The 21,476-nt window shown below is 38.7% G+C and overlaps 2 protein-coding genes across 3 annotated transcripts; one reads left to right on the top strand and one right to left on the bottom strand.

Moving 5' to 3' along the window:
• Positions 1–8,311: 8,311 nt before the first annotated feature.
• gzf1 (GDNF-inducible zinc finger protein 1) lies at positions 8,312–14,082 on the top strand. The gene is made up of 6 exons (XM_066676443.1): positions 8,312–8,666; positions 9,680–10,972; positions 11,260–11,354; positions 11,436–11,603; positions 11,708–11,865; positions 12,855–14,082. Exons 2-6 carry the CDS (start codon positions 9,693–9,695, stop codon positions 13,515–13,517), a joined length of 2,364 nt encoding a protein of 787 aa, XP_066532540.1. The 5' UTR covers positions 8,312–8,666; positions 9,680–9,692; the 3' UTR covers positions 13,518–14,082.
• A 13-nt stretch (positions 14,083–14,095) lies between these two features.
• On the bottom strand, positions 14,096–19,681 carry napbb (N-ethylmaleimide-sensitive factor attachment protein, beta b). Of its 2 annotated transcripts, XM_066676444.1 has the most exons (11): positions 19,456–19,681; positions 17,831–17,910; positions 17,080–17,196; positions 16,687–16,733; positions 16,310–16,387; positions 16,075–16,130; positions 15,886–15,970; positions 15,692–15,796; positions 15,538–15,606; positions 15,393–15,443; positions 14,096–15,219 (listed from the first exon to the last, which is right to left on the bottom strand). In XM_066676444.1, exons 1-11 carry the CDS (start codon positions 19,551–19,553, stop codon positions 15,118–15,120), a joined length of 888 nt encoding a protein of 295 aa, XP_066532541.1. In that variant the 5' UTR covers positions 19,554–19,681; the 3' UTR covers positions 14,096–15,117. The 2 variants fall into 2 exon arrangements, with proteins under 2 accessions (XP_066532541.1, XP_066532542.1); XM_066676445.1 differs by lacking the exons at positions 16,687–16,733; positions 19,456–19,681 and having other exon boundaries at positions 14,097–15,219.
• Positions 19,682–21,476: the final 1,795 nt, after the last annotated feature.

Below are 21,476 nucleotides of genomic sequence, written 5' to 3'. Positions count from 1 at the left end.
CACGCTGATGAAGTAAAATGCCTTCAGATCTATTTTTTTAAATTAAAAATGCCATAAACTGACAAATACAAAGAATCATGCATAGTGGAGAGAGTCTACTCGATCTTTTAGGAAACATACCTTTCTAAATATTGTAAAATGAAAACTTAATAACAATATCAAAATATTTGTATAAATAAATAGTGCAAAAACCCTTGATCACACATTTTAAGCAGACCAGAACATTTTTACTATACCATACTATTTTTACTATTCAAATTCCTTTGTTTACACTGCATCAATGTGAATCCAGTGTGTTTTCAGCAATTATGGCAGTAATGGTTGTAAATAAATCAGAAAATGAATTTATTGAGACATACATTTACCTCCCTACCTGGATCTGGGCCTTGTCGTGGCTCAAGGTCTTGTGTGGCCTCATGACCTCCAGGGCTATGTCGCCAGGACATACTCACAAGTGCCCGGATGGAGGCTGTACAGTTGGAGTTTGTCCCTGTAAATGAGAGGGTTGCCTCAATGCGGCTTCGGCTTGCAGAGAGGAAAACTTCGACTGTTGTTTGTGCGTATGCACTGAAGAGCAGCTCAGAGTATTCGGCCTTCTTGGAGGTAGTGAGCGGAGTTCTACAGAGGATTCCATGCACTGACTCTATTGTTTTGCTGGGGGACTTTAATGCTCACGTTGGCAATGACTGGGAAACCTGGAGAGGAGTGATTGGGAGGACCGGCCTCCTGATCTGTACCTGAGTGGTGTGATATTATTGGACTTCCGTGCTAGTCATGGTTTGTCCATAACAAAAAGCCCATGTTCGAACATAAGTATGCTCATAAGTGTACTTGGTACCAGAGCGCCCTGGGTCAATGATCGACTTTGTGGCCGTGTCTTCTGATCTGAAGCCATATGTTTTGGACACTCAGGTAAAGAGAGGGGTTGAGCTGTCAACCGATCACCATCTGGTAGTGAGTTGGATCCAATGGCAGGGAAAGCTGCTGGACAGACCTGATAACCCCAAATGTATAGTGAGGGTGTGCTGGGAAAAGCTGGCAGAGGATGGATTTCAACTCCCACCTCAGAGAGAACTTCTCACAAGGAGGTAGGGGGAATGGAGACTGAATGGACTTTCATTGTGGAATCAGTTGAATGAAGCTGTGGTCAAATTCTTATCGGTGTCTGTTATGGTGGTAACCCAAGAACCCGTTGGTGGACACCGGGGGTGAGGGAAGCTGTCAAGCAGAAGAAGGAGGCTTTTTGGGCTTTGCTGGCTCAGGGAACTTCTGATTCTGCGGCAGGCGAAAAAGGCTGCAGCTATGGCACTTGCTGAAGCAAAATCCAGAGAGTGGGAGGAGTTTGGAGAGACCATGGGGAATGACTTCCGGGCGGCCTCAAATAGGTTCTGGAAAACACTCCGACAGCTCAGGAGGGGGAGGGGGACACTGTCCAAGCTGTGCTCAGCAAGGATGGTGAAACTCTAAACTCGACTGAGCGTATTGTCGGGCATTGGAAGGAGCACTTTGAGGAACTCCTTAACCCGTGAGACATGCCTCCTGTGCAAGAGGTACGGCCAAAAGTGTCTGGGGTGTCAGATTCCATTTCCTTGGCTGAAGTCACTGAGGTGGTGAAAAAGCTTTGCAGTGGCAAAGCCTCAGGAGTGGATGAGATTTGCCCAGATTTACTGAAGGCCCTCGAAACTGTGGGGCTCTCTTGAATGACACGCCTCTACAATATTGCATGGACCTCAGGAACAGTGCCTTTGGATTGGCAAATGGGTGGTGGCTTGTATTTTTAAAAAAGGGGACCAGGGAAAGGGTGCCAATTATCATGGCCTCACACTTCTCAGTCTCCCTGGGAAAGTCTATGCCAAGGTGCTGGAAAGGAGAATCTGTCTGACTATGGACCAACCCTTTACTTTTTCACAGATGATTGAGGGGGTGTGGGAATTTGCTACTCCACTCTACATATGCTTTGTGAATTTGGAAGAGTATGACTGTGTTCCCTGAGAGATTCTATGGGAGGTGCTTTGTAAATATGGGGTTCCAGGGTTGCTTTGGTGAGCCATACGGTCCTTGTACTCTCAGAGTTTAGGTTGTGTTTCGCATCCTCAGCAGTCAAGTCAAGCTTGTTCAATGTGGGCATTGGACTCATCAGGGCTGTGCCTTGTCTCCACTCCTGTTCATGGACAGGAAGACTTCTATTGAGGGGCTCGGGAGGTGGCATCTCTGCTGTCACAGATGTTGACGGTGTTATTCTTCTGGCTTCTTCACACAGAGGCCTCCAGTGTTCACTTGAGCAGTTTGCAGCCGAGTGTGAAGCGGTCGGTATGCAGATCTCCAAGTCTGAGGCCATGGTTATCTTCTGGAAACAGATAGCATGCTCCCTTCAGGTAGGAGGTGAGAACCTACCCCAATTGAAGGAGTTCAAGTATCTCTGGTTCTTGTTCACGGGTAATGGGACGAGGGATAATGAGATTGGCCATAGGTTAGGTGCAGTGTCTGCAGTAATGTGATCACTGTACCGGACCATCATGGTGAAGAGAGAGCTGAGCCATAGAGCAAATGGTCATGAGCTTTGAGTAATGACCGAAAGAACGAGATCGCGGATACAAGTGGCCGAAATGAGCTTTCTCCGACAGATTGCTGAGCGTACTCTCCGTGATCAGGTGAGGAGCTCAGTGATTAGGGAGGAGCTCGGAGTAGAGTCGCTCCTTCGCATTGAGAGAAGTCAGTTGAGGTGGTTTGGGCATCTGATAAGAATGCCTGCTGGAGGCCTCCCACTGGAAGTATTACAAATATGTACAAGGAGGAAGGAGGCCCAGGGGTAGACCCAGGGCACACTGGTCTGGGAAGACCTGGGGATCCCTCAGGAGGAGCTGGTGGAAGTTGTGGGGGACAGAGACGTCTGGGCTTCTTTGCTCACCCTGTTGCCACCGCGACCCTGAAATGGATTAAGTGGAAAAGATGATCATGATGATGTTGATGAAACATTAACCTTACTAATTAAAAAAGTTCAAAATTTTAATATGGTGCTACGTTGTATAGCGGGAGCAACAGTGAGTAAAGTTTGTTTATTTGAGCTCACACTGTGCTTGTCTACAAGACAAAACCCCAAATGAGAAAAAGTTGTAACATCTTCTCCAAAGAATAATGAGAAAGTATTTGGATAATTCATCATCTATGGTGCATTATGTAATTAAAAGATTCAAGGAATCTAGAAGAATTTCAGTGAACAAACAGCAGGGTCCTAAGCTGACTAACCATGATCTCTAAAAAAAATTCCAAATAATGCCCTCTTGTATTGTTTGAAATGTAATACAGTTCAACAGGAAATTATAAATCATTGTTGTTGTTTTTTTGTTTTTATTTTGTATTAACCATTTAAAGTTTTAGTGAGAAGCCTTAAATCTACAGTGAGAGAGGCCATACATGTCAGATTATGTAGGTCATATGTGGGTTTTATCTTGCCCTCTTTAAACTTCACTACATCAAATTGCTCTCCTTATATACTGATTTTGAACTAGGACTTCAACATCACATCAAATCTATGCCAGCCACTATACTCAGTGCTTCACGTAATCAGAGATATTATTCAGTCCAGCTGAGCACTTTCTCTTCCTGCACTTTTCCAAAGATCAGGCTTATACTGAGGATGTCAAAGCTTTAAGAGCATTAAAGACCAGAGACATATACACAATTCAGAGAATGCACTTATTATTAATGTTAACATTATCCATGTGTGTGAACATACCATCACCCCAATGCAAATGACACACAGGCATTCTTTTTGGTCTATTATGTTTCCCTGGTATCGCTGATGTCCTGAATATGTTGACTAAACAGCCTGAAAACAAAGTGTCTTTCATGAGCATCTTGTGATCATGAAAGTAGAACCCAGCCTTTACAAAGACAACCTTTAAAAAAAGATTTTCAAGTGGTATTTAAAGGTGAATACATGTTCCTACGTGGTCTACTGTATGGATTAGTGCCATACTGTGTAAATTTTCAAGGTAGCTGGAAACATCCACAGCAATCTTAAGAAATATATATTCATGCAGGATATTTAACACAGTAGGATATTTAACTTTTATATTTATTTGTATTAACATGTGTTGGCGTTATGCACGGATGCTGTTTGTGTAAAAATGAAAGTGTTTTCAGCGGGTGTGACTCCTAAATGCATCCCCCCTCCCCATCTTGCACCAAACATTGTCAGGGATTGCACTAACACTGTCATGTTGGATGCTGCAGGTCAGAGGAGAAGTGTGTATCAGTGGTTTGGCCTGGCCTGGTGCTCAGCGCTGCATGAGTGTTAACCAGAGGAGGAGGAGGGAGGACCAGATCAGATTAAATACAATGAATGATTTTATATCAACTATTACATAAAAGCAAGGTACTGCCCCTCCAAACCAACAGAGGTCGCTGTCTCCTGAGTATTAAACCCAATATCTGCTTCTGTGTTAAACCTGTGCAGTATGCAGAGCAGCCTCATGTGCACCTCTCCAGAAATGTAACTGTGCCGAAAGCAATAAAATCGCTCATCACACACCAAGTCCTACAGCTTTGTTTATTGTGTTTATATAACAATAACTGTATTATTAATAATTATTTTTGACTCAGATATCAACTGTAATTTGGGCATAATGTAATTTATCAAAACAATAGCAAATATTATTTACATTTCAGTTGTAATAAACAACAAAACATACTGTATACTCGAACTTTATACAAGTCCGGACGCAGTAAGGTTTCTCCTTAGTTGTTGAGAAAGGAACAAATCTTCACTAGAACCAAAGTGAGTGGAGCGTTTCTGATGGAACGTGAAGACCTGCTTTTTCATTGGTAGTCGCCACTGTACGTCACTGATCTTTTGCATAGAGTTGAGCTGTAATTTTAAGGTAAAATTATTACATATTGTTACTGTAAGCTCTTTGTTTTGTCTACATAGTTGCAGAGTATAGTTTCTGCAATTTTGAGACACCTGTTTCTTAAAAAAACTATGGTTTTGTTTTTCTGACTTGACACTCCTGATACGTGTCTGTTGGACTTATTTATAGTTAGATAATAGTTTATCTTCTGAATGTATAGTAGTTACTGATGCAGCCAAATACTAAACATTTATAGTCTGAAACCGCTTATCCAGTTCAGGGTCGCGGTGGGTCCAGAGCCTACCTGGAATCATTGGGTGCAAGGCAGGGAACAGACACACCCTGGAGGGGGCGCCAGTCCTTAACAGGGCAACACACAGTCACACATTCACAACTATAGACAGGTTCAAGTGGCCAAGCCACCTACCAACGTTTGTTTTTTGGACCGTGGGAGGGAACCAGAGCATCCAGAGAAAACCCACATGGACACAGGGAGAACACAACGAACAGTCACCCGGAGCGGGACTTGAACCCACAACCTCCAGGTCGACCTGTAGTTCTATTGTAGTTTTAGGCTGAGAAACATTTTCACTAGTTTCGCGGCGACTGTGTTTGTGCGGAGATCTATGCAGACCAGGAAGATTTGTTCAAACACGTTTCGGATTTATTCACATATAAACCAAAAGGAACGGTAGATTTTCATAATATAGTGGAGTAAAAAGAAAGTTATTTCACTTTGAAATGTAGTGGAGTTAAATTATAAAGTCACCCAAAATGGAAAAACTTCAGTAAAGTCATCATCATCATCTTCTTCTTTTCCGCTTTTCCATTTCAGGGTTACGCTTCAGTAAAGTATGCACAAAAAAAGTACTTAAGTACAGTAACGAATTACATTTAGTTCGTTACTGTCCACCACTGATAAAATATACTGTTCAGGTATGAGGATTAGTTCAAATGCACGCACCGTGCTCAACGACACTGAGGTTGGCTACTTATTCGCCAGTTTCTTATTTGGATTTTTTCTTCCACCATAAATGGCGCAGTAGTTGCATTCTGTCGCAGCTAGATGACAAAATACGAACACAAATTCCATACCATTTAAAAACACGTTTAGCTTCAATCCGTGGACATTATCTCTTTATTTTCAAAGGGTCTCAAAAATCTGAAAGGCTCATTGAAGCCACAATATAACACACTATTAATATCCTGAAGATGAAGAAATTCTACTGAGGAAATTTTTTTTTTGCCTTGGTCGTGTGAACATAGCACTGGACATCATAGAATGTGCTGAGAAATTGCGCATTTGGCTTAAATCATTTGACATTATCTCTAAATATTCAAAGTGTCTCAAAAATCTAAAAGGCTCACTGAAGATACAATATAACAGACTATTAATATCCTAAAGATGAAGACATTTTACTATGGATTTTTTTTTTGTATTGGCCCTGTGAATATAGCATGTGATATGACAGAATATGTAGAAACATGAACTGTGGGTATACAGTCATGTGAAAATTAGGACATCCCATGAAAGCCTTTGTCTTTTTGAACATATTTAAACATATGGACATTTGAGTTTCATTTGAACATTATTGAGAAATGGAGCTTATATAAATAAAACTGAAGAAAAGTTTTACAATGTAATGTAGAAAAATTAACATTTTTGTGAGGAAAATGTTAGGTTCTTGAGGAAAGGGTGCTTGAGGAATGTGTCCAAAAACTGAAGCTGAAGTGGACATGGACCATGCAACATGACCATGACCCAAAACATTCCAGTAAATTCACATGTAATGGTTCAAAAGTAAGAAATGGAGAGTTCTGCAATGGCCAAATCACAGCCTGGATCTTAATCCTACTGAGATGCTGTGGGGTGGTCTGTGCATTCAAGAAACCCCTCAAATATCACACAGCTGAAAGAATTCTGCATGGAGGAATGTGAAAAACTTCCTCCCATTCGATGTCAGAGACTGGTAGATGGTTATAGGAAACATCTAATTGAGGTTATTTCAGCCAAAGGGGAAAATACCAGCTATTAGGGCATAGGGTGTCCTAACTAATCTGCAATTGATATTACAGAAGATGTAGTACAAATATAATATCCCAAAGTGTAGCGTTTAATTCATAAAGTCTGTTTGTTTAAACACTGAATGTCAGTGTGTATATTCACAATGTCTGGTTATTTCCAATGTTATTATATTCTCATTTTTATTTTAGAGCAAGTAGTCAGGTTGCTTGGCATCATTTTAAGATAAAAGAGGGCCTGAAATATGTAAAGAAATTGTGTAAAAAAGACAACAAGAATACATTCCAAATAGTTAAAGTGCATTGAAAAATGTTATATTGTTGCATAAACATAGCACAAGAAGTAAGGAAATTTGTGTTTGGTAGATTATTTCTTTATTGTAACAATGCTTCTTGGCAATAAATCTTAGCGTTGGAAAGGGTGTTAATTTCCCTTTTAAATGGTGCCACATTTTCAAGGAACATACATTTGTGGGATGAGCAGTAGAGTTGAGTGTGAATATACACACTGACATTCAGTGTTTAAACAAACACACCTTTATGAATTAAACTCTGCACTTTGGGATATTATATTTGTACTGCATCTTCTGTAATATCAATTTCAGATTCTTTATAATCTGACAATTAAAAAATAAAAATGCCTTAGGACATATACTCCAAAGTTCATGTTTCCACATATTCATCGTCACTTGCTATATTCACAGGGCCATTACAGAAAAAATCCACAGTAGAATTTCTTAATATTCAGGATATTAATAGTCTGTTATATTGTACCTTTCAGATTTCTGAGACAATTTAAAAATAAAGAGATAATGTCCAATGAATTCAACCAAATAAGTAATTTTCCCACATTCTATCGTGTCCAGTGCTATGTTTATAGGGCAATTATATAAAAATCCCACAGTAAAATTCTTTATATTCAGGAAATTAATAGTCTGTTATATTGTATCTTTAGTGAGCCTTTCAGATTTTTGAGACACTTTGAAAATAGAGATAATATGAATGAAAGAAGCTAAACGTGTAGTTTTTCCACGGTATGGAAGTTGTGTTCGAATTTTGCCATCATCAGGCAGCAACAGAATACAACCACTGCACCATTTAAGGTGGAACAGAAAATCCGAATAAGAAACTGGCGAATACATAGCAAACTGCCGCGCGACTACCTAATTTATTCCTCTGGGTGAGGTATCCAAACTCATTTTTCGTTCTTTTAACATATAAATGAGGACTACAAGTGCTGACCGAAACAACAAACCCATTTTTATCAGAGTCTCAGCATTTATAGAACTGATCTATTATCAGCATAAAGGGAATGTCTCATGTCCAGTAAAATAACTTGGTTTCAACTAAGTTTTGTCATCAGTCATCAGTTATGTCATCATTCTTTTCTTATTTACTTGCCAGACTGTATTTTCCACACGTCTCATCTGTGAACTGAAAAACAAATTTCCCTGAGTTTCTTGGTGCTGTTACAGGCAGTTGTGTAAAACTATAAGAGCTAAGGCCCATAAAAGCTGAATCCCCACAATCACTGCTGGGAACAATAATATACGGAAATAATCATCTTAATGTAATGCAGTCACAAATGATTATATAAATCCTGCTCATTTTAGGGACTTTGGCTTTAATTTCTCTGAGGGTTGAAATCCCTTAGGCTCACGTTTTAAGTCCCTTAATTCACCCCCAACCACAACATGGCTGCGGCCTCAGCGCTGGGTGCGATTTCTACAGGAAATACCTTTTATTCGCCGCTGTGAATTTGTGAAGGGCTGCCATTTTACCGGGCTTACGGTAAGATTTCAGTAACAACTTTGTACCACACCCTTTCAGGGCTTGAGCGCTCAGGGAACACTAAACAAGTCCAGTAAACCGCGGTTTTTAATAGACGACTTGTGTTGTTTTTAAATGAAGTTATGTTGTCCTAGTTCTTGGGCTCCTTCAAGCTCATAGCCCGCTAAGGCTAATGTTACGCTCTCTGAGCTAAAACTGTTCAGCTAGTTCCTAATGTTTTGATTCGTTTTGCGGCTAAACGTGTATCACAAATAGTAGGTAGATAACGTAGAAGTGCACGTTTTTGTTACTGGGCGATTCGTTTCCCACAGTAAATATCACCGTTCACTTCAGCAACAATAAAATGTTTTTATCTGAGAACAAAGTGTTGTCTCTGAGCTGCTATGCTAGCGTGGCCTTCAGCTAAACCAGCTAAGGTTAGGTTTATAAAGCTGCTGTTGCTAGCGACACAGTTACGGTTAAAGATTGTGCAAATAATTTTAGTGAAGTATCCTCTATATTGTGTATTTAACTGTCTAACTGTATATCTTGGTCACGGGAATAGGCGGCGCGCTAACACGTTGCTAACGTTTCTTTCCTTTACAAAATACCACATTAGTTCAGCTCTGTTTAGATGATTCACTCTTCTACAACACTAATATTAAAATGTTTATATGTGGTTTCATGACATTGTAGCAACATTGAAATCATTTTAACGCTATAAAGTTATCTATTATTTCCATACTAGAAAATAGCAGTTAATGCATTAAAATGTCTTTGAGGTTTCACGGTCCTAAAGAGCCTTTGCTTTCACTAAATAAGACATTTTTAAGGGTTTAACTAAAACTACATCACTCTACTAGTGGAGTGGTAGGACTGCAAATGTTTTCTACTGTTACTTAAAATGTCGTGAATAATATTTGATTTACTGACATATTTGAGGTGTCATTTTAAGTATTTGAGTAAAATAAGGGCATTGCCCCATGAAAGTGAATTAGAAATTTTACATGTTACATTTCTTTATGAATTTTCAGAAAGTCAACAACAATGGGAGCACAAGTAATTCAGCTCATATCCAGCCATTATCATGAACACTTACTTGGGGAAATGTGGAAATTAAGAACTACTGGAAACCTGTGCGACATCACAGTTGAAGTATGCTATCAGGGGGAGGTGGAAAATTTTGAGGCCCACCAAATTGTACTTGCTGCATCCAGTGGACATTTTAAGACCTCTCTCTTATCTGGTGAAAATGAGAAAAAAATATCCTTGAATGAAATTCCACACAAAACCTTTAACAAATTCTTAGAGTTTGCCTATTCTGGAAAAATAAAAGTAAAGAAGTGCTATCTTAGCAGCATTTTACAAATGGCAAAGCTGTTGGACTGTCAACACCTAGTAGACGCTTGTAATGCAAAGATGGAACTGAATTCAGAAAGCCCCTGCACTGGTGAAGTTGAAAGACAAGTGAACTTAAAAAGGGGAAGATGTGAAAGGCTAAAAAAGAAAGAACTATCTGTGAAAAAAAAGTTTAAAAAATCCTTAACAGTAGACACTGAAGGGGAGAAAAAGTTAGCCTCACAGGGCCGGAGGAGTAGCAGAAGGTTGGCAGGCCGCAAAGTCTCAGAGAAACTCAAAAAGAAAAAGACGGCATGTAAAGCAGAATCTCAGCCTGGAGCTTCAGAAAGCCGAGCTGAATCAGGGACACCACAAGAGGAGTCATTACTAACCTGTGAAACACAGCCTAAGAATGTTAGAAATCAGATTTTACCAGAGGAGGCTCTTACTGACAGTGGTTCTGAATCAGCATATATTTACAACAATGATGCTCCCGAAGAAGAGAACTTAGAACCAGCTGAAATCATGGAAGCAGACGGAAATGAAAAGGCATGCAAGACAGGGAGTGCAAAGTTTAACTGTCAGAAATGTATTCGTTCTTTTCGCTATGAGAAGAGCTACCTGAAGCATGTTGAGATTAGTCATGGGATCCATACTGACACCACTTATCGCTGTGAGATCTGCCAGCAAACCTTTGCCAACCGTTGCAACTTAAAGATCCATGAGCGACATGTGCACAGTGATGAGAGACTCTTCCCGTGTGATATCTGTGGGAAGGCCTTCAAACGCAAGAAGGATGTGACAAGACACAGGAGACAGGTTCATGAGGGTGGAATTGAACGGCACTACTGCCCCACCTGTGGTAAATCCCTAAGCTCCAAAACAGCACTCATTCTTCATGAGAGGACCCACACAGGTGACAAACCCTACAGCTGTATTGAATGTGGAGCCCGGTTCTCCCAAAGCTCGGCACTCAAGACCCACCAAAGGTAATAATGCCAGTATATCAATATGGTATTAGACAAGACATAAATTAAGCCTTCATCTGTGTCTGTACTATTTTATGCATTGTTGTGTTGCCACACAGTTGCATAATTTGATAATTACATGACTGATCACATATACAGGTATATTTAATAAAGTGGCTGGCAATTGTAGCTTGTATATAGTAGGTATTCCTGACCAACTGACCTCTATGCATGGCTTTAATATGAAATCCAGTAGACTGGACTCTCCTCAGTTTTTCATGACATACTGCTACTGATGTACATCACAGGATCCACACTGGTGAGAAGCCTTTTGCTTGTGACCTGTGTGATGCCAAATTTACACAAAACCACATGCTGGCTTACCATAAGAGATGCCACACAGGTAAGTCTATGTCTTATCTCTGCCTAGAGTATATTTCATATAAAACACACTTCATTATGTTAATGGTGTTTCTGTTAATAGGGGAAAGGCCATTTATGTGTGAGAACTGTGGAAAAAGTTTTGCATCAAAAGAATACCTGAAACATCATGCCAGAATCCATTCTGGTTTCAAGCCTTACAAGTGTGAAACCTGTGGAAGAGCATTTGCTCAACGGAACTCACTTCATCAGCATATGAAAATTCATACAGGTATTTATTTAGAGTGCATGTTATTAACCACATACGTGTCTTGCCACACACAGACAATATACAAATACGATCACTGACTTTTACTGTCTGTTGGTGCTCTTCAGGTGAAAGGCCCTACCACTGTAAGGAATGTGATAAGCAGTTTACTCAGCTGAATGCTCTTCAGAGGCATCAAAGGATTCACACAGGAGAGAAGCCATATATGTGCAGCATGTGTGGCCGGACCTTTACGGACAAGTCAACTGTCCGCAGACACACCATGGTGAGCTGTCAGCAGCTGAGCAGATAATAAATAGGTTTTATAACTAAACCATGGTCAAATATCATGGGAATGGCCGGGGTATATTGTATATTTACACATGCAATCTTTGTTTCTTAAGTCAAGAATTATCAAATGAATTTTACCCAGGCTTACCATATAGCTAGCTACCATATAATAGTATTATAATTTCCATATAGTCACCAGTTGAATAGGTTCTAGATATATTCCACAGGCAGCATGTGACACTGATAATACACCGTTTTCAATGTTCTTTTGATTAGAAATCTCTACTAGACAGGTCTTTTGTAGGTCTGATGAGTTTGTTTCATTTGCATATTCCCAATCTGAAAATCTACAATATAAATCACAGGTGACATTCAAATTGTTTAATTTTGTGGTTAGTTCTGTTTATATAGCTTATATTTAATTGCAATATTCTCTACTAAATAAATATTTTAATATTTTAACATTCTATATGAGCGCCCCCTCCAGGGTGTATTCCTGCCTTCCGCCCAATGATTCCAGGTAGGCTCTGGACCCACTGCGACCCTGAATTGGATAAGGGTTACAGATAATGAATGATTGAATGAACATTCTATATGGATGATAGTACAATGGGAGAAAATAAGCAATACAAAAATTTCCAAAAAGCATAAACCAACATACATGTAAATATTATTGCCACTTATTAAATAGTGAAATAATGATGATGATAGTGATGATAGGTTTATAATGAATTACGAGACAAATGTGTCTCCGAAAATGCTTCAGGAGAGGAAGCAATGAATTGTAAATTAACGTATAGTTGATGTAAATGTTGGTTGATTCGTCCTGAAAAGTTCATACTGTCAAAAAAACAGAGTTATCAAATGATAAAAAAAATTATAGCAGAAATGTTTTCTGTGGATAATAAAACTTAGCGCATGATTGAATCTCAGATTATATATATTTCTCCACATGTACAATTTTGTCCACTTTGTTATACACAGACTCATGACAAGGACACCCCTTGGAAGAATTATCTGGTTGTGCTGCAAGGCAATGTGGAGGATCGTGTCAAGAAGCCCAAAAGTGTTTCTTTGAAGAAGGAGAATACAGCAGTGTCTGAAGAGAAGGATCAGGCAGATGTGAAGCAGACTGAGCCAAAGTCCCAGGAGATAGTTACAGTGTCTGAGGAGCCTGTGACTATCCCCGGGGATTGGAGCAGCCCTGGCACCATAGCACTGGTCAGCCATACAGCACTGGGCAGCCTAACAGTTATTCAAACTGAGGTGCCTGCTGGTACACAATTGCAGCCCATTGTTACTGCTGATGGAGCCAGTGTCATTTCTCTGGATAGTTCTGCTGTTGGCATTCCTGTTACTGTCCCATTTTCCATTCCTATCTCTGTTGCACATTCCATCTCTGAGCCAACACCGCAATCCAGCTCAGTATGTTTCTCTGATCCAGCAACAGTTTCTGACACCATGCTGGCACCAGTGGTCACATCAGTAACATCAGGAGAAACAGTCACAAAAGCCCTTTTGGCTCCAGCTGAAGTAAATTTGTCCACTACTGAATGCATAACAGCAGAGTCAGAACTGGAGCAGGTTCAACAGGTACAAAATTCAGACTCCCATCAGGACGTAACTAAATCTGTTCAGACTACATAAACAGACGTCATGCAGATGGTAATAGAAGAATAGCGGAGTATTCCTGAATCTTTAATAAAAAGAACAAAACACTATTTTAAGGTACTCTAAACATTCTCCCCTGCCTTGGTGTGTGTATATATCTGTGACTGCTTTTTTCTAGATATGTGAATGATTCCTGAAAATGACTTCCTCAGTACATTAATTCATATTAGCAGGCAAACCTTAAAATGACCACATTTCCACTGTGCCTGGTTTAAATCTTATCATAATCAATGCCTTTTATAAGAAGAAAACTCTAGAATGATCTGAAATCTGCATATGTTTCTTATAGAGAAATCTAAATAATTAATTAAATGTAGGCTGCATCATGTTAGAACTGTTAAGTTACTGCACAACATTGTATCATTTTGTTTCCATTAATTTGAAAGGTCCATGAATTAAAATGAGAAAGAATGTTTCATTTTGTTATTCTGTTTTACAGAAACACAGGGATGTAACATGTAAAAGTTTAAAGCATTTAACAATGATATAATTTTGAATATTGTATTTTATTTCTGTACTTTATACAGACATTCAACAAGATAACTACTCAGTCAGAAAGTATCTGGATAAGTATGTAGTACACCTCTTTTGGTGGCTTTTTAAAAACAGTGGACACTGTGAGAAACAACACAACACTTACACATATACAGTGACATGCGCTACTAAGGACCACCCCTATGGAGAATGCACTAACCTAAGTGCTGCATGAAGTATGAATTCACAACACACACAGCACAATGACACAGGTTATATGTGGGTTTTGCAAACTGTTAAGTTCAATATGCTGACCAAGAACAAAGAATAACGTTTGCTTTCATCTGTATAAATACTTTGAGTGCAATTTGCAAACCACTCCCTGCAAGCAGTAATAATAGGGAGCAATAAAAATAAGAAAGTAACACCTGGTATGTAAATAAATATTAAAAATGAAACAAAGTACTGGAATTCATAAATTAATTTTATGGAGATTATAATTTCTGACATTCATTACATTTGTATAGACCTAATTTTTCAAGTTTTTACATTCCTGGATTCTCCAACACACACACACAGTAACAGCGGCATAGTCACCCAAGTCTGAACAACAGGGTACATTTGTTCAGACTCAGGCCCACATACCGTTATAAATACTAACAGGAATGGGTTGAGTACAGATTGTTAACAAAAAAAAAAAGATAAATCAATAGAACAACATTACCTACATAAATGTGTCTGGTTGTCTAAATCCATAATTACATTTGTACATGTCATGCAGCACTCACAATCCAAACTCCAGTGATAACTTAATTAGCAGGACCAACGCCAGCTTGTTAGGTTGTGAGGTTATTCTTGGCTTTCCCTAAACTGAACTACACCACTTTGTGTATTCAGAACCACATTCATTATTAAGTCAGGAAGTGTAAAGTTTCGCAGTCCCAAATAAGTCTAAATGTTATGAAAATCAGTGTAATATATCCTCTATAAAGGCTGCAGCAAAAAATCTGACATTGTACTAGGAAACCTGGACTTGGCCATTGCACAAAAATATGAAATGTTTTGGGTAAGGTTGGCATGCCTGGGATGGTTCAACCCAATTTCACTTCAGGTCACCCTCGTCACCCTGGATGGTTTTCTTGATGCGCAGAAGCATGGTGGTCAGCCACTGGTCCAGGCGTGAAATTGAGTCAAACTCCTTCACCTGGTAGAGGAAAAGAAACAAGAACACATCCTGCTATTAGTGATATATTGTATTTATATTTACTAAATAACGTGAATTATTTTGTAATATAAAAACAAACCATGGTGTCAAAGCATATACTTTATCTTTGAAGCAATTTTTTTCAGAATCATGAGATAAAAGGCAAGTCTTACTGCTTCTGTGAAAGCCTCTGCATTCTGTTCCTCATGAGCCTCCAGGAGTTTCTGGAAGTAGCAGTATAGGTGAGAGTTCAATTAATTAGGGTATGTATGTCTTTTTGTTTAAATTTTTATACACACATATATAGAACTTACAAACCTTCAGAAGTTTGCACTCTCTTGAATCGGAGAACGCTGGGAACATTTCCTCATACTTCTCAACAGCAAGCTACAGATTTAAAAATGAATCAGCACAGTTAAATCCATGAAAGGTTATGTACTTTGTTTTTTAATGTTTCTGATAAAAGCCTAACCTTTGCATTCAGCTCATCCACTATAAAGTGACATAAGGAAGCTTTGAAGAAGTATTCTTTGGCGCTGTATTTCAGTAAGGGATTGTCCATGGTGTTTGTTCCAACCTGAAATGTGTTCAGATAGACGTGTAAGGGCTCATTGTGAGGAAACAGTCATTGTTACAGAATCTTCACAGGGGTCTTTAGTATGCTACCTGTTCATAGATTTCAATGGCCTTCTGATACTGTTCAAGCTGGGCACTATATGAAGCGACCTTCAGGAGACACTTGTTCGCAGAGCTAGCACAGGAAAATGAAGTATGGTCAGACACAACCCTGAAAACCTATATAGTCTGCTCTAAAAAAGGTACATCAAGATAAAAGCCACTGTTGAATAGACTAACCTGTTGGACTCCTCCCCTTTGTAATAGTCTGCAGCCTGTTCGTAATGTGCAATTGCCTGGAAGCAAATATTATTGTAAACTTTCTTAATTCCAATTTGTCTCTCCAATTATTGCAGGATACTCTAATTTCTTTAAATAGCAACATGCATTCTATCAGGTATATATCTATATTTATAGAAATAACAATGAATCACACTAAATTCTAAAAATGTACTGAATTTGCATAATACCATACCTTCTCAATATCAACCAGCTCTGACTCATATACCTCAGCAATTGTGATGTGGTGTTTAGCCGCAATAGTAAATCGTCCCTAAGGGAAGAACAGAAGGTCAAATAAGTTTAAAAATAGCCTGATATAAACAACCAGTTTTATATGTATCCATAAAAATATCACGACTGAACTTCAAAGATATAAACCAACAAACGTTTGAAACGTTAACCCCATGTGACTTGCCACTAAATGTATTACAGCTATATACTGGCAAAGTGTAACATTAAAAATAACCGTGGTTAAACAAACAAATGCATGCAAATTATATTCACACATAAACAAATGTACTGATATTAACAGGAGCAGTCTGCACTGACCGCAAAGTACCTTCACCTTACCATATCTGTGTAAATATCGATGGCTGCATTTAAGCAGTTGATAGACTCTATGGTAGGCATTAAAAGAAGAGTGGAAGGAAATATTAGCAAGACATAATCAGACATAAGATGTTTGTTACAGGCTTTAAGCTCACATTGGGACGCCAAATGCAAAAAAACAAAAGGACTTGAACAAAAAAAAAAAAATACATAAATAAATGATTTTGCTGCATAATGTATAGGAAGACTGGACTTATTTACATTTGGGGGATAATTAATTTTGTTAATGAAGTCTATATTTATACACAGTACCCAACTGTCCAAGGGGAAACCATGAAATAAAACAGAGGGTCATATAGAAATATGCAAATGATAGATGTAGAGGGCTGAACAAACAACTGTATTTGCCCTCACCCTGTGGATCAGCCTTCTTGAAAGCATTTCCGGCATCTACAAAGCTGGTGGCAGCATCGTGTTTGTTCTGAAGCTGCATGTGTAATCTGGCTGCCTGACAGAATGCATTCCCTGCAGCTGAAAATCAACAAACACATTATGCACTACATGATGATGATTTTATGACATTAAAAGTTCTAATTCTAATGCTAAATTCTTCATTGTTGTAAAACGTGTCTGTAAAACTGCTGTCATATATCGCAAAATAATGTATGTCCTAAATTTGGAGACACAACCCCTAAGTGATTTTTCATTTCTGGAGATGTGCACTCATTGATCAGGCATGCATTTGTATAATCTGCATGCAAAAGCACTTCTAATAGCAATATCTAAATCATCTGCACACAAGCTTAATGTCACCATGCCCAAGGCCACCCATCACATGAAGTAGTATAAAACCCACATTTACTGAATGAAGCATCAGCCAGTACCTTTGGGATGAGTTGCAGTGGCATTCTTTATCCAGAACTAAGCAACGTTAGTTTCTGACATCGCAAATGTTTATCTGATTAAACGCAATCATATCCTCAAAGCAAAGTATAAACCTCTACTGTAAAGCCTATATAGAACAGCACAGGCTGTTACTGCAGCAAACTGACAAACCCCATACTTTTAATTTCAAAGAAACAACAAGCAAGAAGTTGTCTTCCAACTTTTGGCATTTAATCTAAGAACTCAGTGTAACTTATTCATATATGTGAACAACACTCACCGCTCCAGTTTTTGGCCATCTTGAACATGTTGGCCGCTCTGGCATACATTTCACAGGCTTCCTCTACTTTATGATTCCCACTGGAAAGTGCAACAGACAGCAAACAGTTGCAAAATCAATCATGTCATTTATTGAATTAACAAATTGGCTGCTTTGGCTTGATATAATTTTCTTTAAAAAAAATCCCAGATTGCTTTATATAGGGCAGGTCTGAATTGCAAGGACTGTGTATTGGTCTGAATATTTGAAGCTTTTAGAGTATATATACACTTGCTGACTGTAAGCTGATTGATGTGAGTCCCAGACTGGGGCTTGAAGACTCTTGGGAAGACTCAAATAGGCCATCACAACTTTCACCAGTCAAACCAAAGCATTCTCCACAAGTGAGATTTAATATTTATGACACAGTTGTACATACATTTTAATAAAATGAAGTTATATTGGACATTTATGATTGGATATAAGCTATGATCCAAACAGAGCTGCCCTAATGCTGCATAGGTCATTGGGGGTTGGACTGTTGCCAGGAACTGACCATTTAAAAGATCCAAATATTTAAAACCCATTTCTTTCTTTTTAACGTAGTTAAACACAGTAGTTTTAACACAGGAGTTTAGTCTCACCCATTCACGGTTATGAGGAGCATTTCAGATCAAGCAGTTATTTTAATTAAGCCTGATACAGACCAGGCAATGAGAACTGTGTTGAAGGTATAGGACCATAAACAGCCTGTTTAACAGAGGTTGAAAAACGTGTAACATTCATGTGAATATTAACTGTGATTATGGAACATTAAACCACCCTAAACGTGGGCCCCAGAGGGAAAACTCAACCTAAAATGAAGACGTGATCTTTAAGCTTTACCTACAGTATATATTATTGTATTAAGGCAACCAACATCCCCAATTTCAGTGGTAACATAATACTGAATAAACTGGGGAAGCGACAGTGACAACTATGACTTCGTACGTTTGTTTGATATTACAATCACCTGTCCATTTCGAGATACCATTACATGGTGTCAGCTCAGAGAATAACGCAGTGTAACTGCGCCAATGCTGCGTAAACGAGATAGAGGAGGATACATCGTAGTTAACATACAAACCTGCTTTTAACACAGCTTAGTTTAGTAACAGATAACCATGTGAAACTGGTAAGTAGCTAATAAAATCCTGTAATATTACAAAACCTGACTGTTAACAGTCTTTCACAGAATTAATGTTATAATCGTGTTTAAATATGAGTTAAGAGGCACGCTACATAGAAAATAACCTTTATGTTAACACTCTTTTACATAAGGTGGCAGTTCACAATGTCTGATAAATCCTCCCACATAAAAACACACAGGACTGCTCACGACTCCTACAGAGAAACACTCGTGTTAGCCTGCAGCAGTTTCAAATCAGCAAAACACAGTAAACACATCTACATCCTTCTACACAAGCTTTGTCTCCTCACTGGCAAACTGGTAAAACCCATTAGGTTTTTTTAAATGCTTAAACGGTTAACATTTACTGGTAGGCAAGGCTTACGATATGCTAAACACAGAACTTGATTGATCGACCTGAGCGGATAACGTTAACCCCGAATCCCGCTCCAGAAATACCCACACCTGCTAATCTTACCCAAACATTCCTCCTAAAAAGGACCCTGAAGACTTCACTTTTTTGTCCGCGTCGGCCATCAGTTGAACGGCCTCTTTCTCCTTGCCGGAATTGTCCATGTTTTACCAACAAACAAACAGAAAAACAAGCCTATAAACTTAAATATCCGCAGCACTCCTCCACTCGCAACGTAGCACTACAGTAGCTGGGGATTACTGGTAACAAGGAGTCGATGCTAAAAAGAATCGGTTCCTCGACTCAAGAGTCGACTGCAAGCTTAAGTTTTCAAAAACAGAAATATTTTGCTCTTACTGGTGGGCCATTCCGTCAAACAAATACGTATACTCAGAAATACAGCTCACACATAAAAAGTCGAGGTTGATTTTATGTACTGAACTGAAGGAGCTGAAAGTGTAGAGCCGTTCACACATGCTACAAAATCGTGTTTACTTTCAAATTAAGAAATAATCCCGAGTGATTGCGTTTAAGAAACGATTCAAATAACAGCATTATTTGCCAGATGTTCATTACGTCCTAACTACAATCCGTTGCGCTGAATCGACTCGTTAATTAATACGATTCTGTAATCATTCCAGCGCTCGGACTCGAAGTCGATTCTTTTAGAATCGAACAGCTCCCATTGGCAAAGGTTTACTTTTTGCAAGCGTAGAACCGGCGGCGAAAGTCTTCATGGGAGTTGTAGTTCTCATAAACGTCATGCTCCGTCCACCCCAAGAATTTCATATGATAAACCGCACTACATCTCCCGTGTAGGACCCAAAATCCATTACGTAATACTAACGTGTGAGCCTACGGAGAGCTCGTATACTGCATTGAGGAGATTAAGGATTTTAATCTCGATGTTAATTTAATAGTACGTTTAATAGAAGCACATATAGTTCTAGGGAGTCATCATATGCAGCACTTGCTGTAAACAGCGATCAGACGTCAAATGTAAAATGCAGGTTTAAGTGTTAGAATTTTATTCTAACACCATTCCATACAACTTCTGCATGTCTGTTTTGTTTCAGTATTATTTAAAGTTATTTTTCCTGTTATGTTTGCGCACTGATAAATGCATCTTGCAGCAAAACACAGCAGTGACTCTAGGAGTCTACTTGCTCTGTTGTCCAGCAGATGGCAATAAATGCCTTCTATAGCGAACCTTTCAATATTTATTATGTCGGACTTCGTCCTTAACTAAGAAGAGCATTGATTTACAAACATGAGTGAGTGGCATATTCATTAATGCAAATAGTGTTGGAAAGGGTAAAGAAAGCATAATGCGGTGGCTTTTTCGATTTTTTCCCCTTAGAATAACCATTTCCTATTTTTAATTTTATTTTTAGTCTGCCTAAAACAAATGTTTTTAAATACCATGGCATTACTATTATTTTGTATTATCTGCTACAGCCAACTATGTTCATAAGTTATGAGAGTCTAAGCATAGGTTTCTGCTGCGTTTTGTTTTTACTTAAACAATGTTATGTGTGGAGAGAGCTAACATTTTGCATGATATAATGACTACACTATGCTACATTTTGTCTCTAAATGTTTGTGGAGAATTGCTTTGACACATGAAATATTGAGTATTAATAGGGAATTTGAATACATACGTAAGCAATGTTTGTAATTTGTGTAGCTGAATTCACCAGTTAGAAAGAGCATATGGATAAACTGCACATACAATATATCTAAATTAAAACATCCACTGAGTGTATCTAAATGTAAAAGTGGAATCGCATTAAAAGCACTACTAAACCAACATAGAAGTTGGGGTCTATTTGGCCACGTATGCATTAACAATGAATAGATTGCGAGAACAATAAAGCAGCTTACTGTAGACATAACAGACATGAAAGCAGTTTGTCATGTGAGCATTTCTTCAAAGCACTGCTGACATCACACTAATGTAAGCAGAACGAGAAACTGTGTTCTTCTAAAGAAAGACATCTACTTAGAAAACCCAGCAAAACAATTATGGGTGTAACTGATAGATGCATTAGAAAACAACAGTTGGGTGGAGGCTCCACTGCCTCTGG

The sequence above is a fragment of the Hoplias malabaricus genome, chromosome 7, assembly GCF_029633855.1.
Source record: "Hoplias malabaricus isolate fHopMal1 chromosome 7, fHopMal1.hap1, whole genome shotgun sequence".
Classification (NCBI taxonomy): Eukaryota; Metazoa; Chordata; class Actinopteri; order Characiformes; family Erythrinidae; genus Hoplias; species Hoplias malabaricus.
Note: the sequence above shows the minus strand (reverse complement) of the source record. Positions and strands in the feature narration are given on the sequence as shown.

Excerpts from the sequence above, each read along its gene's own strand:
- gzf1 (XM_066676443.1), top strand. The coding sequence starts at position 9,693 with ATGGGAGCACAAGTAATTCAGCTCATATCCAGCCATTATCATGAACAC. Across the intron at positions 11,604-11,707 it reads GCATATGAAAATTCATACAG|GTGAAAGGCCCTACCACTGT; the intron begins GTATTTATTTAG and ends GGTGCTCTTCAG. Across the intron at positions 11,866-12,854 it reads CTGTCCGCAGACACACCATG|ACTCATGACAAGGACACCCC; the intron begins GTGAGCTGTCAG and ends TGTTATACACAG.
- napbb (XM_066676444.1), bottom strand. The coding sequence starts at position 19,553 with ATGGACAATTCCGGCAAGGAGAAAGAGGCCGTTCAACTGATGGCCGAC. Across the intron at positions 16,734-17,079 it reads CAAGAAGGCTGATCCACAGG|AGTCTATCAACTGCTTAAAT; the intron begins GTGAGGGCAAAT and ends TGCCTACCATAG. Across the intron at positions 15,444-15,537 it reads GAGAGTGCAAACTTCTGAAG|AAACTCCTGGAGGCTCATGA; the intron begins GTTTGTAAGTTC and ends TGCTACTTCCAG.